Source organism: Leuciscus leuciscus (genome assembly GCF_965113295.1).
Source record: "Leuciscus leuciscus genome assembly, chromosome: 4".
Lineage (NCBI taxonomy): Eukaryota > Metazoa > Chordata > Actinopteri > Cypriniformes > Leuciscidae > Leuciscus > Leuciscus leuciscus.
Window position 1 is genome coordinate 49,967,514 of NC_138728.1, and position 23,422 is coordinate 49,990,935.

Sequence of the window (23,422 nt, forward strand, 5' to 3'; positions counted from 1 at the left end):
TTTTAATATATGTCATCTTGAATAATATCATATTCCATCATACAAAGGAAGAAAAGGTCATTTGAATGAGCTACTAAAATGTTTTATGTTTTCAAAGGGGGCAGTGGACAAAGAAAAACCACTCCATTGCCCCAGGGCGCTGAAGGGTACACTGCTAAAGTCCTAAAGTCTTCATCAAACAATGGGAAAAATGTAATATACATTGTCCCTCTTCAAGAAAAGATAGATACCACCCCACTCCCATTTGATGCTGCAGAGTTCGAAAGAATGCCAAAAAAACGCATGCATGACTTGTGGCAAGTTGATTCCTCTGCCCCTGATACAGTTCCACATTGAGTCCTGTGGAGATAATGTAAGTTGTCTTCTAAATTCTAGTTGTTTTATAAAATAAATATAACACTTCATGTCCTCTTCTATGGTTTGATTGAATCATTGTAGTGTAATTCAGTTTTCAGCTGACAAGTCATTGTTATAAAGGTTTTTTTTTTTGTGTGTTTTATATTCAAAGAAAGATGAATCTGAAGAGGAAGCAGACCAGACAGTAGACCAGTCAGCAGGACAGGAGTCAGACCTTATTTGTGTGGTAAGCCATCAATGATGTTTCAGGTTAATATTAAAGCTGCAATCCAGAAAAAAATGACACAGACTGATATCACAAACTTCAGTATCTTTTATTCTTCGGTTCATATACCACTGTAGTATTTTCAGTTCCAGGTTTGTTAAATTTATATACCTCTTTATAACCACTTGGCCCTTAGGACTCCTGTCCAATTTGTGGAAAGCAGTTTCCTGCAGAGATTGTTGCCTACCATGCAAGTTCATGTGGTGAAAGGTATCGCAAGCTTGATGTAAAACAACAAACAAAAACAAAAAAACTGTGCCAGTGCTGTTATATCACTAATTTAAATTGATTCACTTTCTGAAAAGGTGAAAAAAGCTTAATTGTAACATCCAGATTTAAAACAACTCGTATTTCTCACATTGGCAGACTAATTAAAATAGTCTTATAAGATATAAAATATTTATTTGAATTAGTATGTCTTGCTATTTGTTTAGTATGTTTAGTGAAAAGCAAGGAAATCTAGATAAAATTTGTGAATCATGAAAATGTTTAAAAAAAAAATATATAATAATTTTCATATCACCCAGCACATTATTACAAAGAACATTGTAAAGTTACTAAAGTAAGCTTAATCTTTAATTTGGTGTAAAGTCATGCTTACACAATTATAACTTTCTTTAACCCTCTGAGGTCTGAGCTGTTTTCTGGCCCTGGAGGTGTTCTGACATGCTCTGACATTTGTGCTTATTTCTGTTACTTGTGACATTGTCATGGCTAAAGTCTTATTACACTGTATTTAGCACAAACTCTGCTACAATAATATATCAGCAGCATGTATGTAAAAGTTTGTAGTTTTGAGATAATGACATTTATGCGTGGTTTGTGATAATACCAAAAAAAATTGTCACTGAAATAAGGCCATGAAACCCATACTGATTATTTCTTCACAAGACTTTTGAAAATTGTATCACGTAGCCTAGAATATTTGCTCCAAAACTATGTGAAAATCACCCTGACTGCTCATTCAGATAAGACAATATATTGATTTAAAATTTCTAAGACGTGTTTTGTGTGAAGAGCCATATGCGAAGAGGCGTGATCATCTCATGAATATGTAAGCCTTCAACACCTGAGAAAGACAAAGACACTCCCCTAACTGCCCTATTAGGAGTGATCAGGCCCTGTCATTCAGAGCAACCTTGCACAAAGAATGAGGAAATTTAAAAAATAATGGCTTTTAGATTGTTTGGATTTATTTACAACACAACATAATCCAAAAATACACAACAAATGACAAAAGAGCACATTGAAAACAATGATCCAAAGACAGAGACCTTTGTGCCATTCCTAAAAACATTGTACATACCTTTCATTTCCAAGGTGTTTGATTTTCACTTTACCATGTTCATGTACAGAGACTCAAGTGAATGTTGAAGTCAGCAGGACTCAGTTGCATCTGGTCCCTGAAAGAAAAGAAAAAAAGTGAACATACTGGTATCAAGAGAAACTAGGCCTGCACGATTTTGGGAATACATTTTAGATTTTTCTGGTTAAAATTGCTTTTTAAAATTCACAGAATACACACACACACACACACACACACAAATGTTTCTTATATATCTCACAAATGTTTCTTATTATAACAATAACCTATAGCAGCCTATAAATCTTCCAAAAGATTTCAGTAACAATGCTAGAGAAAAATATATTGATTATCTTATGTTACTTCAAATGTTTCCATTCGTTATGATGATATGAAATGAGATAATAGTAAAAACATAAAGCCTAATGTTTGGTGCATTTTTCCTTTCAAACGCAATCGCCCAAAATATGATACATTCAAACCCACAGCGCGCTCCAAAATATGATACATTCAAACCCACAGCGCGCTCCAAAATATGATACATTCAAACGCACAGCGCTCCAAAATATGATACATTCAAACCCACAGCGGCTCCAAAATATGATACATTCAAACGCCATCGCGCTCCAAAATATTAAACATTATGGTTATACATATCTATGTTTGAGCAGATATCCACAAATAGTATTTAACAGTAAACACGGGTCTAAATAGTATAATATTCACCATATATCTAGCAACAGTTCAACTGCAATGTGAAGTTTATGCAACAATACCATAAACTAATAAGTAAGAATTTCTTACCTTACATCTTTCTTGTCTTCAAATCGCGTTCTTCTTCTTCTGGGGGTAAATCCAATGTAAGCTCAGACGTGTCTTCCAAACTCGACGAAAAGCAGAGACTTGTGAAGTGTTTTGGTGTTTTGCTGTAATAGCAATTTTTATCTCACTTGGAAAAACAGCATCACAGGTGTAAGACAACACTCAAAAGGCAAAATTGTAATAAAGAAGAAAAGGCTTTATTCTTTGAGGAATCTTTTCGCAACCGCAGCCACCCAGATGTGAAACAGAAAAGCCTCTTGACATAATAAAACTGAGACATTTTATACAGGTTTCTGACATTCTTGACTCCTCCTTTCCCAGTTTCTGTAAATTTCCTTAAAGGCATCTTATATCTCAAGCTAGTATGGACTGGTTCTACCCCCCCCCCCCCCCCCCTAAGCAAATAAGGATTCATATAAGGCCGGGCTAGTCGGATAAACACTGTTATCGCGTCCCCAGCTGGGCTGGGCCCTCGGTCACCCTATTATGAAGAAAAAGTAATAGTATGGAAAACTTCATCACTCCATATCTGATTTCACAGTCTTATGATAAAGAAAAATTTAAAACAAAATACAAAAATACATTCAAAAGTCCCTCATTTCAAACCCTTCCACTTGTACGTCACCTCGTAACATGGATGACCGCTGTTTTTAACCTTCTGAACATATCATCATTCTTAAAATGGAAAAAAGAAATAACATTAATAAAAGAATAGTAAATAGTACAGTCAATCAATGATATCAAAACTTAAACAATCAAATTTTAGGAAAACCCGTTCATTGTTCCAGAAAGGCAAAAAAAAATAAAAAAATAATAATAATTTATCACATCTCTGTGTAAATCTCGTCGCTGTCATAGTCATACTGCTGCTCATCAGTAGCTAAACGCATAGTTATTTTTACTGCTTGTACTGATGTCATTGTTTTGGCTGTCCCTGCTCGAATCAGTCTTTGTACTGAGCTTGAAATGCACCTCAAGATGCATGGTAAACAGAGCAGAACTAATAATCCCATACCAACAATTGGCAAAACAGTTTGAATTATTCTGAAAAACCACCCTGACCATGCGGACATCAGCCACTCCATCCACTCACTACCAGCAGCCTGAGGCGGCTCTTTTACAGCTTCTCTCATGTGCTCGATGATATTAGTTAAGTTGTCACTGTAATCAGGAATATTAAAACAACATGATACCCCCAACATTTTGCAAACTCCACCCCTTTCTGCCGTGAGAATGTCCAAAACTAATCTATTCTGGATCAAAGCTTCGCGAACTAGTTTCATCTCATCGTTTATTAAGGTAAGGGCATTTTCTGTGCTATTGGCTATTGCTAGTATCGTCCATGCTAACCCATTGATCTTGTTGATTGCTACAGTTGTTCCCACCCCCAGGAAAATTGACCAACCTATGTTTGCCCCTGGCGTTGTCCACGGGTCTGCCAATGTATATCCTGCATAACTATTTGGCAAAGCGTCAGGCAAAATCTTAATATCTCTCTTTTCTCTTTTACCCACTTTGTTTGGCAAATACACAGAAGTACCCACATTCATTAAAGCTGGATAACAACACCCTGACCAGTCCTTTTTTGGCATACGGTGATATGCTCTATCACCACAGACCCAAACTGCTGCAGGTGAACTTTGGTACGGTTTATCAAATGGACACTTAAAGGTAATTTCTTTGTCGTTAACGTTTGCTGTGCAATTGTCCATTGTCCCATCCAGCACGTTGATTTTGATTCTGCAATCAGACCACCCAACTTTCAGTGATCTCGGTCTGTTGAAACAAACGCAAACATCACCCTTTGCAAATGTTACCCTCAGAGGTGGAATTGCAATTTCGGTGTTATTGTACTGCTGTATATGGTCACAGCTGTCAGCAGGCTGTTTCGTTGGTGTCTTTCCCCTTTCTAGTTCTACGACAGTTTTCAGCACATCAGTCATTTGTTGAGGAATCAGACACTTGGTTTCGTTGACAGTAGCTGCCGCTAGAGGGACAGCTTTCCATGCGTGAGACATTTGAAGACACATCCAGCAACTTGTCTTGATCTGTAACTCCTCCTTCTGTAGCAGTGCCAGCGCACACGCTTTATTCCCCTGGCATTTCATCATTGCTTTCTTTACTTCAGGATTTATCTGACCTTTGCCAGTGTCTTCGTCCCCCATCCAGGCCAGTTCTTCCTCAGTAGCCTGTTCGACCTCGGGTGGCACAGGTGACAAGAAAGGTGCCGTCGTTGTTGCTGCTTGTGGTCTGGTTGCCTCGACTACCATAATGTCTATTGTCTCATACCAGTCAGTTTCAGTCAAGTCCAGGGCACAGTAGTACCTGCCTTGGTCAGCACGTGTCGCATGTTTCAATTCCACTCTCATCCCGTATCTGTTGTTACTCGTTTTGTCTTCAGCGTACACCTGAAATCTTTCATCGTATTCTGTCCTGTAGTGATGAGCGTATGCTTTAACGTCGGTCCACTTACATGGGCTTTCGCAGAAGTAGAAATGTGCGTGCTCTTGGTTATGTCCATCGCACCCAAGACAGTTCTTTTGGAATGGGTTACACTTGAAAGCCACACTTGATTCCTCCTCTATCGTGATGATGCTTCCGTGCAGTCCTTTCACCGGCTCCACTTCCGTGAATGTGTCTCTTTTATCACGCTGTCTGATGATGCTGTTCAGCACAGATGTTTCAGAACAAATAGTCACTGATATCAAGGTTAAGATGAACGTGCTTTTACAAAGTCCGCACATTCCTGGTATTCTGAATGGATGCCATGGCTTTGAACGATCCATCTTGTCTAATTCTGCAACTGTGTTTTTACCACTCAGAGTCTTATCAGTCTTTGTTGATGTGCAGTGTGCAATCTGATACTGCCTGTGCAATCAGAACCCTCCTTTTCTCCCAGCTTCCTTCTCACAGCTCGTATTTCACTCCGCTTGTTGCTGCTGCTAGAATGTGGGGATCTGTTGCCAGTAAATCTTTACGTTTTGTTAGTTCAATGGTCAATGTCTCTGACTGTACAAATGGCTTTATTCTGCACACTGGTCTCACCACTTTCTCTGAGTGATCTTGCACCTGCTTGTCTTTAGGGCTTATTGTTGAGCTTGCTGCTGTCTTTGGGACTCCTCCTCCTGTTGCTCTTCCGATATGGGCGGAACCTTCCTGCAGTGGCTGGCATGAACCCAAGTCGCTCGTTCCCCAACCTTCACCGCCGTGTAAGTGACCAGCAAGACTTGGAACGGTCCTAGCCACCGTTTCGCTCTCCAGCTTTTCCTCCTGAGGTCGCGGATCACCACGTAATCACCTGGCCTGACGTTGTGCAGGAACGTCTCTGCTACCTTGCTCTGGGCTGCTTTCACCTGCACAAAAACAGCAGATAACAGACACGACATTTCCTTGCAGTAATTCAACATTTCATTCTCACACACATCTGTTGATGGAAGCCGCCTCTTTTCCCCCACTATCCCCATGAATGGTGGTCTACCAAATAGAATTTCAAATGGGCTCAAATTCGTTTTTACTCTCTTTCTCATTCTCATGTACATCAGTACAATGGGTAGTGCCTTCACCCATGACAACCCCGTTTCTTCGCAACATTTTGCCAACTTGGTTTTTACCGTTTGGTTCTCACGCTCAACCGCACCTCCGCTGGCAGCGTGATATGCACAGTGTGTTCTCAGATCGATTCCCAAGAACTGACCCACCTGTTTGATCGTCTCATTGACGAAATGACGCCCGTTATCTGAGCTTATCTTCTTTGGCACGCCCCATCGGGGCAGGATCTCGGTTAGCAGCGCTTTCGCCACTGCCGCAGCATCCTGTTTTGAGGTGGGAAAAATTTCCACCCACTTCGAAAACATATCAACAAAAACCAGACAATATTTCTGTTTTCCACAAGGGGTCAGTTCAATGAAATCGACCATCAAATATTCAAATGGCCCGTCTGGGGCTGGCTGGCTTGCCAGCGGTGTTTTGATGCCCCGTGCAATGTTGTATGCGGTACAAATCACACATTTTTTGCAAAAATTTTCAGCATATATTGTGAACCCTTTGGTAAACCACAATTCTCTCATTTGCATAATCATCCCCGCCTTTGACACATGGTCTTTCCCATGTGTCAATTTAGAATAATGCTGGAAAAAGTGGCTTGGCAGGCACGGCTTCCCCTCAACAGATGTCCATACACCATCCACAAGGCGGCAGCCTGCTGCCTTCCATTTGTTTTTCTCAGCTCCTGTGGAAAAAAACTGCATGCTCTGTAAACAAGGAGAAATGTTGTTATGAAGGTTAATGTCAATTGATACGCAGGTGGCGGCGCTGCTATCTGCTTCAGTCTGGGCCTTTGCCGCTGTTTTTGCCGCCATATCTGCTCTGGCATTGCCTGTTGAGATAGAAGTCTTATCGTTAGTGTGCGCTGCGCATTTGCAGACTGCGATCTTGTCTGGAAGCAGAATGGCCAAAGAAATATCGATTTCTGAAGCAGAAATATCCCCCTGTGCTGTCACATTTTTTCCAATAACAATCATGTCTCTTTTGACCTCAAGTTTAAAATCACAGTTCGATTTAAATGCCCCCACACTCTTGCTCTCTGCTGTGTGTGTGTCAACTTTCACCCAGTCTGTGGCAGATAAACACTCTTTCACAAACAGCCCTACATCTCTCCATTGCTGGCTTATGGCCTTCGAGACAGATAAGTGGCATGCAGTGTTCTCTGTCATCAGATAGCAAGCCTTCTGACTGTCAGACAACACTGCAGACAACGCACACACATTCTCCGTCCAGAAAATCCTGTCAAATTTCACACTCTCATTCTGCACAGCATTAAACCACATTTTCTCAAAATTTGAATCACGCTCTGCCACCACATGTGAAGTACAATGCATTTTCTCATTTGTCATAAACTCTGTATTGACTGGGTTTGTACGATTCTTTGCCAATTTCAAAATCTTTTCTGCCCCATCAATATCTGTAACCTGCCAGACATAAGCCCACTTCGGCTCAAATTTAGTGCAAGTAATTTGTGGTGTCTCCTCGATGCTAATTCCATACTGATCAGCACAGATAGACAAATTTAATTTACACATTAGATCACGAGCCATCAGAGGTGCGGGACAGCCGGGTGACCAAACAAACTCGTGCTTGAAAAAGCGTCCACCCTCCGTTTCGCACTCTAACGGCTCGGTTAACCGGTCAGAAATCAAATGCCCAGACGCTGAAGTGCTCTCAAACACTTTCCCGGTTAAACTCGGAACGCATGGTAAATCACATGGTCGTAATGTTGACAGGCTCGCTCCAGAATCGACTAAGAATTCAAAAACTACCCCTTTGACCCGTAATGGATAAATAGGCATTTCAGAAAACCCTGCGCTTTTGTACAATCTCATACACTCATCATTCACAGCTTTGTTCACAGTTTCATCAGACACACAAAGTGGTTTGCAAGCAGTTTCTTCATTGCAAGAAGCGGAAAGAGAATCAGTGTATGTGTTTGTGTTTGCGTCGTGTGTGCATGTGTTAGTAAGAATATTTTCACTTCCCTTTGCTGTAGCCAGAGATCGGCCCAAAAAAGCAGGACCCCTTCCGTCCCGCTCTCCAGTCCCCTCGTTTCAATCAGACTTCATGGCCGGACACTCGGAGCTCCAATGTCCTTTCTCCTTGCAAAATCTACATTTTGTACAGTCTCTGGTCACGTGGTCATTCGTTGCACAAATGTAACAGCTCCATCTTACCCCAGCAGCTCTTTCCTTCTGTCCTCTTCTATTAGCAGGGTTTGATCTGGAATATTCAGGCTTGTTGGGTTGTTGTGATTGTTGTTGTTGCATAACAACCATTGTGACGGGCTTTTTCTTCCCGCTCCTCTCTTCGACGTCTTTTTCGGCATGAATGGCATGTTGCAGCATTCTATTCAGACGACCGTCTTCCCAGCCTACATAGCTGGTTTTCGCTCCCCTCCTGATCTCGGGTTTTAGCCCTTGCAGGAAATAGCCCATCAGATGTTTCTCCCACGTGCTTGCCTTTGTTCCCCTGTCTTCTGGCTCAGTTAAGCCACTGTACTTTGCAAATGTCTCAAAAAGTCTGAAATAATAGCTTCTCACCGTTTCGTCCTTTTCCTGGACACAGCACGTGATTTTCTCGGTGTCCACACGCGCAGGGAAAGCTTCTATGATGTGCTTTGAGAAGTTTTCCACTTCGTTCTTGTACGGTTCGTTGCTGACATGGTCCCAGTTGGTGTGCACTCTCCTAACGTCTGCCTTTGTCAACTTGCCAGACACTTTGCCCCAGTTTGCAGCGCCCATTTTTACAGTTAGCAATCGTTTCAGTTCTTGTGTGGTGGGGCTGAATTCTTTACACACTGCGAGCAGTTCGCTGGCAAAGTTCTCGCCCGCGTCTCGCGGATCTGGCAAATGTGCCATTGCATCCTTCATGTCTGACATAGTCCATGCTCTGAAAACTAGCATTGGGCCGTCCGTGCCTGCAACTTCAACCATCGGAGCAGTCACATTCGACACTTTAACCTTTGCCGCTGTGAAACTGACCTTTTCTTGCTTCACTTGTGATCTTGTGAGCATTGGCAGGGCGCTTGTCCCCGGTCTTTCGTCGTTCGGGGTGTCCGGAACTGCTTCCCCGGAAACTTCCCCCTCTCCGTCTTCTTCACCGCTTGTCGCAGCCTGTGCCGAGGAGTCTGCCTCCCCCTGCTGTACTGGCGGTGCTGGTAGTTGTATCTGAAGCCTTGCTGTCAACATTTGTGTAAGTCGCTCTGCGGCTTCCGCCTGCGCTCGTGCTGTTCTTGCATCTGCCTCTGCTCGCGCTGTTCTTGCATCTGCCTCTGCTCGCGCTGCTCTTCGATTGGCTTCCTCCAGTTCGATTTGCGCTCTGTTCTGTGCCGGTTCTTGTGTGGGTCGGGGGACTGGTGGAGAGCGGTCCAAATCGGAGTCCAACTTAAGGGCCGAGATCTCCGCCACTGGGTAGTGTGTTAAATTGTACGCGGGCGGCGGAGCCGTCGCCTCCCCGGTCACATGTGGAGAGACACATTCATTCGTCTTATTAGTAGCATTCTGTTCCAGTGGAACCGTTTTCACACATACAACATTCTCGGCATTAAATGCTAATTCTTTTTGTATTTGTTTTCGTTCTCGTCTATCAGCTTCCTCTACCCAACACTGTATAGTCGGTTCGCAATTCACACATACATGCTTAACACACACACAGCAGCCACTCTGTTTCCCTGCATTCTTTTCCACTGACTCTTTCACGACATTAAGTCTTATTTTACTCAATGTTCCCGCTTCAGGGAAATCATGATATTTGATCAGTTTCTGTATGTCAGTCATACATTTACCACCATAATTATTTCTCATCTGACAGAAAATTGGTGTATAAAAATGATCTGGTTTACTGTTAGATGACCCCATTTTTGGCTGAGTTCCTCTTTTCTGGATTTCACAATTCGACACGTGTCTTACAGAATCTGTCAAACGTCTTCGACAGACCCGATCTTTTACTCCGAGATCGGACGGACCTCTGCTTGTTTACGTTCCACTCAAAGTTTTCTCACGTGCACTTATTCGCTTGCTCAATTCTTTTTACTTGATTAATTCAACCTGGTCTTGTAATTACGTTCCACTCAAAGTTCCCCCACGTGCGCTTATTCGCTTGACTCAATTCAATGTGGTAAAACTTCGAGTAGAGCACAATCACCCAGAAACTTCTTAATCCTGTTTTAAACTTTCTCTAAGGTTTACATAAATTTCGAATAGAACGTAATCATCTCAGCAGCTGTGATTTCTCTGAATCACCAGTGGATCCCCTGTCCACTAACGAGCTAAGTGAGGCAGAAACTGGTCTGCTTTGTCAGATCAATTTCTCCCCATAAAATTTGTGATTAACTGACTCACCTCTCGCTCGTACCAAAAAGCAAAACTCAGCCAATATGGTTCACGTTCACTCACAATTATCAAATTACACTCAACTTCAATAAAACAATTTGCCGTGTCTTACCCAGATGCTTTTTTTTTTGTTTGTTTCTCCCGCAATCCGCGGATTCTTGTCCTGGTGGGAGCTTCCTTCACTGGCCCTGAATGCGGAATTGCTCTCTCTCCCGTAATCTGTTGAGTTTCTATCCCAAACTGTCGAGGTATGAGACGGCCGCCTGTTGCTGCCGAGGTTGTGCACTTTCCCGTCAAATCCGTTCTCAGGACCAGGAGAAGAAGCGTCCGCACAGGATCCTAACTTCTGACACCAGCTGTCATAGCAATTTTTATCTCACTTGGAAAAACAGCATCACAGGTGTAAGACAACACTCAAAAGGCAAAATTGTAATAAAGAAGAAAAGGCTTTATTCTTTGAGGAATCTTTTCGCAACCGCAGCCACCCAGATGTGAAACAGAAAAGCCTCTTGACATAATAAAACTGAGACATTTTATACAGGTTTCTGACATTCTTGACTCCTCCTTTCCCAGTTTCTGTAAATTTCCTTAAAGGCATCTTATATCTCAAGCTAGTATGGACTGGTGAAATCAACAAGTTTAAATGAATGGTACAAGAACAATGAATTTTTCATTAACAGTGTTTGAGGTAACGAGGGCGTTCGCGTTGCATGTGGACGATTTGCATGTGAATCACTTTTGCGCGAGTGGGCGTGGTCAAATTAAAAGTAATTAGCAAGCGTTTGAGATACTGGACATCCTGTTGGTTTTATACAAATTACTTAAACAGAGAATATTTGTTTTCAGTTTGAATCCGATCATTTAAAAGTACACACTTAAATGTGTATAAAGGTATATGGCTCATAAATGTGTGACAAGTATTCGCTGAGTTTTGTTTCAGTTTATAGACGTGCTCAAGAAAAAAAAGTTCACCGCGACGGAGAGGCAGAACGCACACCCTGTTTATTTTCTTTATTTTACAAAAGCACAATGTTTTGATTTGATTGTAAGTGGACACATACAAAAGTAGAAATATCACAGATTCTTTTTTTATGTTTCTTTTTTCTGTATAACCATAAATGACGGAGTAATTTAGGCAAGGCAAGGCAAGGCAAGGCAAGGCAAGGCAAGGCAAGTTTATTTATATAGCACATTTCATACACAATGGCAATTCAAAGTGCTTTACATAGAAGAAATTAAAATAATAAAAAGAAATAAGAATAATTAAAACAGTTTAGAAAAATTAAAAATAAAATACAGTACAAACAGTCGGACGAACATTGGCACAGTGCTCATTCAGTAAATGCATAGTTAAACAGATGTGTTTTGAGTCTGGATTTGAATGTGACTACAGTAGGAGCACATCTGATCTCCTCTGGAAGCTGGTTCCAGCTGCGGCTGGCATAATAGCTAAAAGCAGACTCGCCATGCTTAGAGTGAACCCTTGGTATTTCAAGCTGATATGATCCTAATGATCTGAGTGATCTGTTGGGTTTATATTCAGTGAGCATATCTGCAATGTATTGAGGTCCTAGGCCATTGAATGATTTATATACCAGTAATAATACTTTAAAATCAATCCTAAGTTTAACTGGGAGCCAGTGTAAAGACCTGAGGACTGGTGTGATATGTTCATATTTTCTGGTTCTGCTCAGAATCCTGGCGGCAGCGTTCTGTATGAGCTGCAACTGTCTTATGGTCTTTTTGGGAAGGCCAGTGAGGAGTCCATTACAATAATCCACCCTGCTGGTGATGAAAGCATGCACAAGTTTCTCTAAGTCTTGTCTGGAAACAAAGCATCTAATTCTTGCAATATTTTTCAGATGATAGTATGCTGATTTAGTTATTGCTTTGACATGACTACTGAAACTAAGCTCTGACTCTAGTGTCACACCAAGATTCCTGACTTGATTTTTGGTTGTTTGACCCCTAGAGTGAAGGTATGCGTTCACCTTGAGAACTTCATCTTTGTTTCCAAACGCAATGACTTCAGTTTTGTCTTTGTTTAACTGAAGAAAGTTTTGACACATCCAACTGTTGACTTCATCAATGCATTGGCACAGGGAGTCAATGGGGCTATAATCGTTGGGCGGTAGGGCTAAGTACAGCTGTGTATCGTCTGCATAGCTGTGGTAAGCGATTTGGTTCTTTCTCATTATTTGGCTCATTGGGAGCATATACAGGTTGAACAGGAGTGGCGCAAGAATTGAGCCTTGAGGGACTCCGCATGTCATGGATGTCCACTCAGACTTATGGTCTCCTATACTCACATAATAACCTCTCCCATCTAAGTATGACCTGAACCATTTTAGGACTATCCCAGAAAGCCCCACCCAGTTTTCCAGCCTGTCCAGAAGTATGTTGTGATCGACAGTGTCAAATGCAGCACTGAGGTCGAGTAGTACCAGCACTGATAATTTGCCTGAGTCAGTATTTAAGCGAATATCGTTTATTATCTTTATGAGCGCTGTCTCTGTGCTGTGGTGCGGTCGGAAACCAGATTGAAAATTGTCAAAGTATCCATTTGAGCATAAGAATTTGTTCAGCTGATTGAAGACAACTTTTTCAATGATCTTACCTATGAAAGGAAGATTTGAGATTGGTCTATAGTTGCTTAATATGGTCTTATCCAGATTGCTCTTTTTCAGGAGGGGCTTGACAACTGCAGTTTTTAGGGAGTTTGGAAAACTCCCAGAGAGAAGTGAAGCATTTACCACTTCTAGAAGATCTGCTTCTAAACTGTTTAACACACTTTTGAAAAACGATGTGGGAAGTGTGTCAAGAGCGCAGGTTGATGTTTTAAGGTGCTGTACGGTTTCTTCAAAAATTTTGCCATCAATTTCTTTGAAATCAGACATAGTAACTACTTTCTCAGGTGGTTTGATCTGTCTGACCCCAGCGCAAGTCAAGGATGTGCTGATCACCTTTCTGATATTATTGATTTTCTCAGAGAAGAAAGAAGCAAACTCACGGCACTTGCTGTCTGAGAGCATTTCACTGGGAATCTGGCTTGGGGGGTTTGTCAGTCTCTCTACAGTAGCAAAAAGAGTGCGTGTGTTGTTTAAATTACTGTTTATAATATTTGAGAAGAAAGTCTGTCTAGCTTTGCCTAGTTCCATATTGAAAGCATGAAGGCTGTCTTTGTAGATGTTATAATGGACTACAAGTTTTGTCTTCCGCCACATGCGCTCTGCTTTTCTGCATTGTCTTTTCATATTTTGCACTGCTGTTGAGTTTCTCCAAGGTGCCTTTTGTCTGCCACTCTTCTTCCTGACTTTCACAGGAGCAATATCATCAATTACACCTTTAACTTTTGAGTTAAAAGAATCAAGGAGAAAATCAACAGAGTCTGCAGATATGCTTGGTGTTAAAGATATAGCCTTCATAAATAGTACACTAGTGTTCTCATTTAAGCATCTCTTCTTGACAGACACAGATCTAGCTTCAGTGGCAGGAGAGATCAATATATCAAAGAAAATACAGAAATGATCAGACAGTGCTACATCCTTAATAACAATCGATGAAATGTTTAGACCCTTACTGATAAGTAAATCTAAAGTGTGTCCACGATTGTGTGTGGGTCCATGTACATGCTGAGTCAGATCAAAAGTTTTTAAAACAGTTTTGATTTCTTTTGCCATATTGTTTTCTGCATTATCTATATGGATGTTAAAATCTCCAGCAATGGCAAAACAGTCAAACTCTGAGGTAATTGTTTATAACAGTTCTGTAAAGTCCTCAGCAAAGGCTGGAGAGTATTTTGGAGGCCTGTAAATAATGAAAAGTAAAATGCGTGGAGCACCTTTTAACACAATACCCAGATATTCGAAAGACAAGTAATTCCCAAATGATATTTGCTTACATTGATAGATATCTTTAAAAAGAGCAGCTAGACCCCCACCTCTCTTAACAGCTCTGCAGACACTCATAAAAGTAAAGTTAGGAGGGGATGTTTCATTGAGGATTGTTGCACTGCAGCTGTCTTCTAGCCAGGTTTCATTTAGAAGCATAAAATCCAGGTTGTTTGTGGTTATTAAGTCGTTGACTAGAAGTGATTTATTTTTAAGTGAGCGAATGTTTAAAAGAGCTAACTTAACAGACTTACTTTTCCCCACAGCAATATTAGTTTGACGTGTAATAGGCACCAGATTAGTTGGGTTTGCTGTACGGCTATTGAAGGCCTTAGACTTTCTATCATGTAATAGAACAGCAATAGAGAAAGATACAGGCACACTGGGTTCCCGCTTGTTTTGTAAACATTTGAGAAAGTTACTGTTATCAAAACGGGGACCCGACACATATCACTGAGAGCTGGTATCAGTTGTTTTTGGTTCACCTCGAGCAGAAGGAGGAGGGTGTGGGCCCTGGCGTTGTGGCAGAGGCCGAAGAGCTCTCACAGGAGGAGGGGGAGGGCGAGCTGGGCCCGCAGGCTTTGGTGGTAGTGGTGCCTGTCTTTTTTTAGTTGGTATCTGGGGGCTTGCAGCAAAAGAGTGGGATAGTCTGGTTCCAGCATGCACCAGTTCTTCCATTTTCTGTGAGAAGCACAGTAGTGGCGTTGCAGGGGAGAGGGAGAAAGTGTCTGGTGAAAGGGGCTGTTGCTCTGGTGTTATAGGAGGCTGTAATATGCTGTCCTGGCTTCCCTGGCTGTTTTCCAGGAAGTCGTCCTTGGGTGCTGAATCTTCAAGCAGTTCTGATATGGCTGTCTGTGGTGAGCTCTGTGTGCAGGGCTCAGCTGAGATTGTGTCCGTGAGCAGAGGTTGTTGTGGCGGAGTGGTGTTATCATGTCCATTTTGCTGCTGAAGTGAAGTCCCGTGGTCATTCATACTGTGTCCAGGTGTGTGTGTGCCGTTCAGATTGAGTGGATTGGCACAAACCGCAGAAGGATGATTTAGGGAGAAGTAGATATTGTCCTTTAACACTCTTGAACCAAGTTTGTTTGGGTGATGGCCATCCCGATGAAACAGTTGTCGTTGACTCCAGAAAAGATTGAAATTGTCAATGAAGTTTACTCCTTTTATATTGCAGGTTTTTTGCAGCCATGTATTTAGCCCAAGCAACCGTGAAAACCTGTTTGTTCCTCTTGCTGGTAGTGGTCCACTGATGAATGTTTGAACTTTCAGTCTTTTAAGTGTTTCAAAAAGTTTATTGAAATCCTTCTTAAGGAGTTCTGACTGCTCTTTATGAATATCATTCTTCCCCACATGTATGATGAGTCGATTAGCAGTCTTATGTTTCATCAGAATGTTCTGAAGTTCCCTGTTTATATCAGAAGTTGTTGCTTGTGGAAGGCAGCATGTAGTTGTATCCCTGCCGCTAATGTTTCTGATTATGGAGTCTCCCACTATCAGAGTCCTGGGCTCGGCTGCGCTCTGAGCTGAGTGCCGCTGTCTGCTCGACCTTGAGCGCCAGTTAGCATCAGTGTTAGCTACTGGCCTATTCAGTCTGTGTTCGATCACTTTCATCACATTTGTGGATTCCTCATTTACATTCATTAGTACTTCAAATAGAGGTCGACCGATAGTGGATTTTACCGATAACGATAGCTAGGTTGGGCCATACTTGCCGATAACCGATTAATCAACCGATAGTTTTTAAAATTGATACTGGATAAAAACAAACATAACACTCCAAGTAAAACAGTGCTGAACTTTATTATAAAAATAATAAAACTGTATTGAACCATGAAAACATGCTAAATGATATAAATATATAATATGAATAAATATTGAAGTCAATAAAAGACATTAATTCAAACTGAAACAAAAAGTAATACTCTAAATAACAAATAAAACCAGTTACACTCAAAATGTAACTATTAAACTGTTATTTTTCAAGCCAACTTAATGAATAAAAAAGTAACAAAATTTGATCGGTATAATATTTGAGCAATACAATTGCACCTTGATCATTCATGTTAGTTTGATAGTGCATTAACTATGGTTAACAAATAAAAACCTTAATTTAAAAATGTATTAGTAGCCTACATGTTAATTAACAAATAATGAACAATCCTTATACAGAAGTTATTAACCTTAGTTAATGTTACAAATGGAATTTTATTGTAAGTGTTATCATTTCATATAAATCCAAACAGTCATGCTTAAATATCTACAATGTCAGAGCATTGAAATGACATAAATATTAAATGTATAGTCTCACACTTTTGCTTCTATTTTATAAACACTTGATGATTATCTAATCAAAATAACCACACATGTATTAAAGTGATGACGAAAAAATTACCGAAATCTAATGCTTTTCTGATTTGTTTATAATTATGTTTCTGTCGGCTGTATGAACATATCAGTTTGCTATCTTACGTCTCTAGCTTTAAATATGCAACTTCTCTGCATATTAAATGCATAAAAGTGACCAGCTGGATATAAACTAATGCAAATAGAGGTAACAATTGTGACATTAAACATTCGGGTCGGACTTACGTTTATTTTTGTCAGTGTTTTAACCGCTTGAGGTAGCCTACTAATGTTAGCGTCCTCTCAGCCTCGAAGGCAAACAAACATACTGGTGTGCTGTTCTTTCTCTACTAATGCAGCATTTAGTCAACAAATTAATCACTTTATAATGATATGACAAAATGTACTGTATACATAGGCTACCTTTTAGCTGTCGGTGCTTTAAACGCGCATCTGATGTCAGCGCTCTCCACGCAGCGTGTGCTCTCAGTGCAGCACGCAGCATCACGTGTCGAAATAAACAACACGAGGCATCAGCGATAGTTTTTATTACACCTCTAGAGGCCGCTCTTGTACTGCATGATGCCAGCAGACCTTTTCAGCTCTCTCTTACTGTGTAATGAATGACAGCGCGCGCTTCTCAGCTGCTCCAGCAACGGACGCGACCAGGAAAAACTATCGGTATGTATTTTTGCCGATAACGATAGTTCCACCAATCAACTATCGGTGCCGATTAATCGGCAAAACCGATGAATCGGTCGACCTCTAACTTCAAATCTGTTCTCAAGATGTATAGGCAGTGGTAGCAGACCAGTGTTTGCAATCCTTGTCAGAGTTGTATCTGGGGTAGAGGATGCTACTGCGGTAATATGTGATGCTCGTGACAATCTGATGTCTCGAGTGCCTTTGGGTTTAGCTCCCTGTTTGTGCCATCGATTAGTAAGTCGATCGGCTTGTTTCTCTACCTGTCGAGGAGTACTAGTTTCATGGGACTCACCGGCTGTATGCTGAGGCTGTCCATGACGAAGCTCTGTTGTGTGCTCCGTCTGGTTTGGTGGTCCCGTAAGTAACTTTGTTTCTAGAACTGCAATCCTTTGTAAAAGTCTGTGGCAGTTAGTGCAGCAAGTAGATTCCAGAAGAGGCATTTTCTCTTATCCTTGTAGGCAGTTGTGTTTTCCTTTCCCGGTATGTAAGCTGGTCGGGTAAAAGAATTCTCAGTTTTTGTAGTAATCCAAACTTTGTCGTATGAGCACTGTGCTGATTTGCTGAAGTTAAAATTAGGTGATAAAAGGAAATAAAATAAAGGAAATAAAATATAGAAAAAATAGGAGATAAAATGTAAAAGCGATAGAGCAAAACGCGGAGCAGTAAGCAAGAGCGTCCGAACAGTAGCTGAGCAGGAAGTATATTTAAGTTTATTGTACTACAATGTGAAGAAAATCCAGCAAAACGCGGGGGCGCGTTTGCCGACCTCAGAGGGTTAAAAGTCCTCACTGTAGACTGCACATCATGTAATATTTACTGATTGTAGTTATACATTACTGGGCTTTTAGCAATCATAATTAGAGCTGTAGCGGTGCGTCGATGACGTCGACGCGTCGACGCCAAAATTACGTCGACGTCATATTTTTTGCGTCGACGCTTCTTTATTTATTATCTATTTATTTTTTTTGCACCATTCCCGGAGGTACAGCTCGCCACACACACACGTCTCCTTTCTCTGCAGAATGCCACAAATCCGCTCAACCAATCACAGCGCACCATTCCACGCATTGTAAACAGTAACGGTGGCGCTCTGACACCCGGCATCCTAGTTTTCCTTATCTACTTTGCACTTTTTGATCAACAAACAAACAAAAAAAATAATACATGGATGAACCTGTGGTGGATTCTGCCGTAGGGAAGAAACGTAAGCCATCGAAATCTAATCATTTACGTGAGGAGATTAAGAAGATGAGGCACGCGGGAGGAAGAGAAATGCCGACTGATGCTTGTTCTCACACGACAGCGTCAAACTTCTGTCGAATGCTGACACGTTAACCCCAGGGGATCTTTTAAAAAACTTTCAATTCTTGTACTCAAAGTCAACGAAAACCGAGCAGGACCTAAGCCATTTTACAGCTGATCGCCGTCAAAAAAGAAGGTCGCCGTCGTTCAGAAGGTATTTCCAGCGATGGCTGATGTAGCCTATGTTTAGTCCAGATTAGTATTGACCGAGTTCAGAGGCTGTCATATGTGGATCAACTTACTTTGTTGTGTATTTTCAACAGTTTCAATGTGAAAATTAACTTTTATATTGATTCAATGGATTAATTGCATGAAAAAAAAAGGATTTATCACATTTATACTATATTATTCAGAAGTAAACATTGTAGCTGACAGTGTGTTTATGTCAGAATGTTTATTTTTAAACCACAACCTTCTAAGTGCTTCTTTTACCAATATATTTAACATATCTTTTGCATTTCTCATCCAAACAACGTCAAACTTGGCACTGCACTTACTCGTGCCCAGACAGCTGTCGAGTTTGAAATCCATCGGAGTAACGGCTCGACAGAGATATGCGAATAACAGACAGGATAAATAATTCCAATTAGTCGTTAGATTAGTCGACTAATCGATAAAATAATCGCCCGACTAATCGTTTAATTAATAATCGTTTACCCCAGCACTAATCATAATGCTTTCAGATGCTTGAGGGGTAGCTGATAGGTTAGCTTCATACAGACTGCAATCAGGTGTGCCACATGCACAATGCCATGTTTGCAAATATATTTTGTGTAATGATCTGAGTGTGAGTGTAAGTGTAATTTTGTTTGTTATAGAGTGTTCATGTGTGTTTATGTTTTAATGTTAAGTTTTGCAGAGATTATTTCCACATCTACACTGCCTGACTCTGAAAGAGTTCAAATGGACTCTGAAAGCAGCACTGGTGCCTCTTTTTTCTCTGTCGACTCAACACTTCGCACAAGACCTAGCACATCAGCTACTCTTCCACCAGAGGATATGCCATTAGGGTCCAGACCTGTAAAAACTGATGATTTGGGTTAGTGTTGATTTATTCATTTGTTCTCAAGTTAACTCAATACAGTCGGACATTATTGTGAAACATGCTCTAATTGTGAAATGTAAATTCCAAATCTACAATGTAGACATTGCAAAATGTCTGACTCAGCCTGGTCCACATTTCTTATATATTCATACTAGTTAGACCACTGTAGCCATGCAGACTGTGTTGGTAAAGGGATAGTTCACCCAAAAATGTGAACTCTGTCATTAATTCCTCTCCCTCATGATGTTCCAAACCCGTAAGACCTTTGTTCATCTTCAGAACACAAATGAAGATATTTTTGATGAAATCTGAGCTTTCTGGACCAGCCATTGAAACTTTCAAGGCCCAGAAAGGCAGTAATATACGATATATAAGACATGGTTAATATACTCCATGTGACTCCAGTGGCTCGACCTTAATGTAATAAAGCGACGAGAATATGTTGTGTGCAAAAAAAAAATAAAAAAAATATCGACTTTATTCAACAATCTCTTCTCTTCAGCTTCATTCTCTTATGCTGTTCACCTAGTAAACACAGTCCAGCGCTTCAGGTTCTACGTCAGAACGCTGGCTCATTATTGGCCAAGGCTGGTCACGTGATCACCACGACACATGTGTGTGATGCTGATGCAGGAGCTTGGCCAATAATGAGCCAGAATTCTGACATAGAACACGGGACTGTTTTCACTATCTGAACAGCTTAGGACAAGAGAGAAGAGATTGTTGAATAAAGTTGTTATTTTTGTTTGTCTTTTGCCCACAAAACGTTTTCTCGTCGCTTCATAATATTAAGGTTGAACCACTGGAGTCACATGACTATTTTAACCATATATTAACTGCCTTTCTGGGCCTTGAATGTTGCAATGATGTTGCTGCCTACGGCTGGTTCAGAAACCTCTCGGATTTCATAAAAATATCTTTATTTGTGTTCCGAAGATGAACAAAGGTTTACGAGTTTGGAACGACATGAGGGAGAGGAATTAATGACAGAAAATATTTTTTGGGGGGTGAACTAACCATTTAAGTGTATGAGCCTGTGTGGTTTACAGTACATTATCTCATGGAGACTTTATTGACTCAATTGAGTTGCAGACCATGTTGATTCAGACAGCTTGGTACTGTGGCTTTAAACAACTTTTCTGTTTTCATTTCCAGCTTGGAAAGGCATTGTCAGTCCAGAACTGGCAGCAGACCACTACAGAAGACAGTGGCTGCAAAAAAAAGAAGACGAGCCAACCCTGAAAATTAAACTAGACATCGGAGAAGATGTAGAGGAGCAAGAGGGAACAATCCTCAACTTCTACAAGGCTCCCTACATTGATTGGGCAAGACCATTCCAAGCTAAATTACAGGGTACTGTAACTTAACAGACAGTAAGCTGTACATGTGATGTACATCTTATTGATTTAATTACATGTATAAGAGCATTGATTGTCTACTCACTGCTTTCTTGCTTTTTTCTCTTTCTTGAGATCATATTCTAAAATAAATTGAGCATATACTGCATAAATTTCATATTTTCATATAATGGGGGAGAATATTGGAGAAAATTATCTTTACATTTTTGTACAGTATATTAGTGCACTCCTTTGACTTTGTGTAATTTCTTGTATTTTCAGGAGATTTGGCTATTGGGGATGGTATGAATCGACACTTTTTAAGTATGGTAATGCACAAGTTGCAACATGGTTTTACTGTTGATTTTGGTAAGTTTACTGGACAAATCTGGTATAAAGATAAAATAATAATTTAGCTAAATTAAGTTCTTAAAGGTTTCTTTTAGGGTGTGTTCACACTTGTAGCTCGGTTCGCTTGGTATGTTTGGTCTGGACCCAAAAAAAACCCCATTAATTCCTCACACACACAAACACAGATCTGCTGCATGGAGACGCGGTTCTGATGCCTGTACCGAACTGTGATGGGCAAACTTGCGACAATGGCGAAAAAAAAATTATATGAGTAAGCATTCTGTCCTTTTTAGGGTCTCATCTTCCTGGTCTTGGTTCGTTTACATGTCCCTAAGGGTGTTCTCACTTGGCATGTTTGGTTCAATTGCTCTGTTAGTGCAGTTCATTTCAATAAGTGTGAATGCTGCCACCTGAACCCTGGTGTGCATCAAAAAAGCAGACTGAGCCCGCTGAAAAGATGGGTCTCAGTCCACTTCCAAACAAACTCTGGTGTGGTTCAAATGACCAAACAAACTAATCAAACTAAACTACAGGTGTAATTTCACCTCAGAGCAAATTTTACATTGTGTGTTTTTATGTTTACAGGTGATAATAGTGTAAAAAAAAAGACAAGATGTTAGATCAGATGCAGTTTTTTGCACATACAGAATCTTTATATCACTCATTGTATACCTTTAAACTGGGGACTGTCAAAAAAAATCTAACTGTGAACTTCAAATGTAAAAATCTTTGGTTTATTTCCCTGTAGGAAATGCATGCGGCACTTTACTCTTTGAGGGCCAACCTGACCATCTAATCCCTTCCACCTCACAAGTTTTGGCGCAGAATGAAATGTTTATCATGGTTGGCTATTCTTTTCTGCATGGTGGACCTCGTCTGACAGGTCTTAGCCCTGCAGTTCTTCATGTGCTGTTAGGTGGAACACCCCAGACAGCCACCATCACACTTGAAGATGTGGCAGATCTAGACATCAAGGAGACCATCAGACCGGTATGTTCCAAGAAGTGCAATGCAATCCATATCTGTACTCCAGTATTTTTTTTTACAATGCAGATGTGAAAGTGCATATTGTCAGCTTTAATTTTAGAGTACATCCATATCAGGTGAACTGTGTGGGAATTTAATGTCATTTTATACTAAGTACACGTTTTAGCTTAACAAAATTAACGAGACAATTCAATAGAATCTTGATACCATGAGATGTATGACTGGGTTCCTATGCAAAAGTATGGAAAACAAAGTTTGAAAAAGTATGGAATTTGAGTAATTTCCTGGTCTGGACAAGTACATCAGAATGATAAAAAATGTTTTTTTGATTTTTGTAGGAATTTGTAGGAACCCTGGACTTGGTTACAACTGCAACAAATTACAAATGTAAGCACCACATACGGAATCAAGCCTAGACTTTTTCATATAAACTAATATTAAACACAACTAGCCAAACATCAGGCATCAGATGATTGATCACTTACTCTGGGACACTGTAAAGTGGGTAAATGTTTTAAAAGGTTCATAATTCGAACACAGTTCATACACATGAAATATGGTGCAGTTCTGAACATCTCAACTGAAGATAGGGGCGATTAAAGCAGAATAATATTGCATTTTCATTTTTTATGGGAGGGGCGCAAATCACAAATGAGTGATTATGGGCTAGGTTGATGTGGGCCCTTAAGACCAACATACCATAAAAATTTCTTCATCCTCGGTGCCACGGTTCAGGTAGTTATTTAAGAAAAACTGCATTTTTTGGGTTGGGGGGGGCCCAGCGCGGGGGGGGAAGTGGCCCCCAGGGACCAAACGAAATTTTTCCGTAAAAGTC

The 23,422-nt window shown here is 40.7% G+C and overlaps 2 protein-coding genes across 4 annotated transcripts in view; one reads left to right on the forward strand and one right to left on the reverse strand.

Annotated features, from left to right (window-relative positions):
* Nucleotides 1-23,422, reverse strand: part of LOC309496988 (stonustoxin subunit alpha-like) — a 253,685-nt gene that overhangs the window by 69,905 nt on the left and 160,358 nt on the right. For 2 of the 3 annotated variants that reach the window (XM_082167206.1, XM_082167204.1), the window contains exon 7: nucleotides 16,898-17,629. The gene's annotated coding sequence lies outside the window, so the exon portion shown is untranslated. Of the gene's footprint in view, nucleotides 1-16,897; nucleotides 17,630-23,422 lie in introns of those variants that run through there. The other variant, XR_014205307.1, reaches the window with a different exon arrangement.
* On the forward strand, nucleotides 561-22,659 carry LOC309497283 (uncharacterized protein; the record flags this gene model as incomplete). The annotated part of the gene is made up of 6 exons (XM_082167510.1): nucleotides 561-583; nucleotides 19,719-19,906; nucleotides 21,068-21,265; nucleotides 21,532-21,618; nucleotides 22,349-22,590; nucleotides 22,654-22,659. Exons 2-6 carry the CDS (start codon nucleotides 19,771-19,773, stop codon nucleotides 22,657-22,659), a joined length of 669 nt encoding a protein of 222 aa, XP_082023636.1. The 5' UTR covers nucleotides 561-583; nucleotides 19,719-19,770.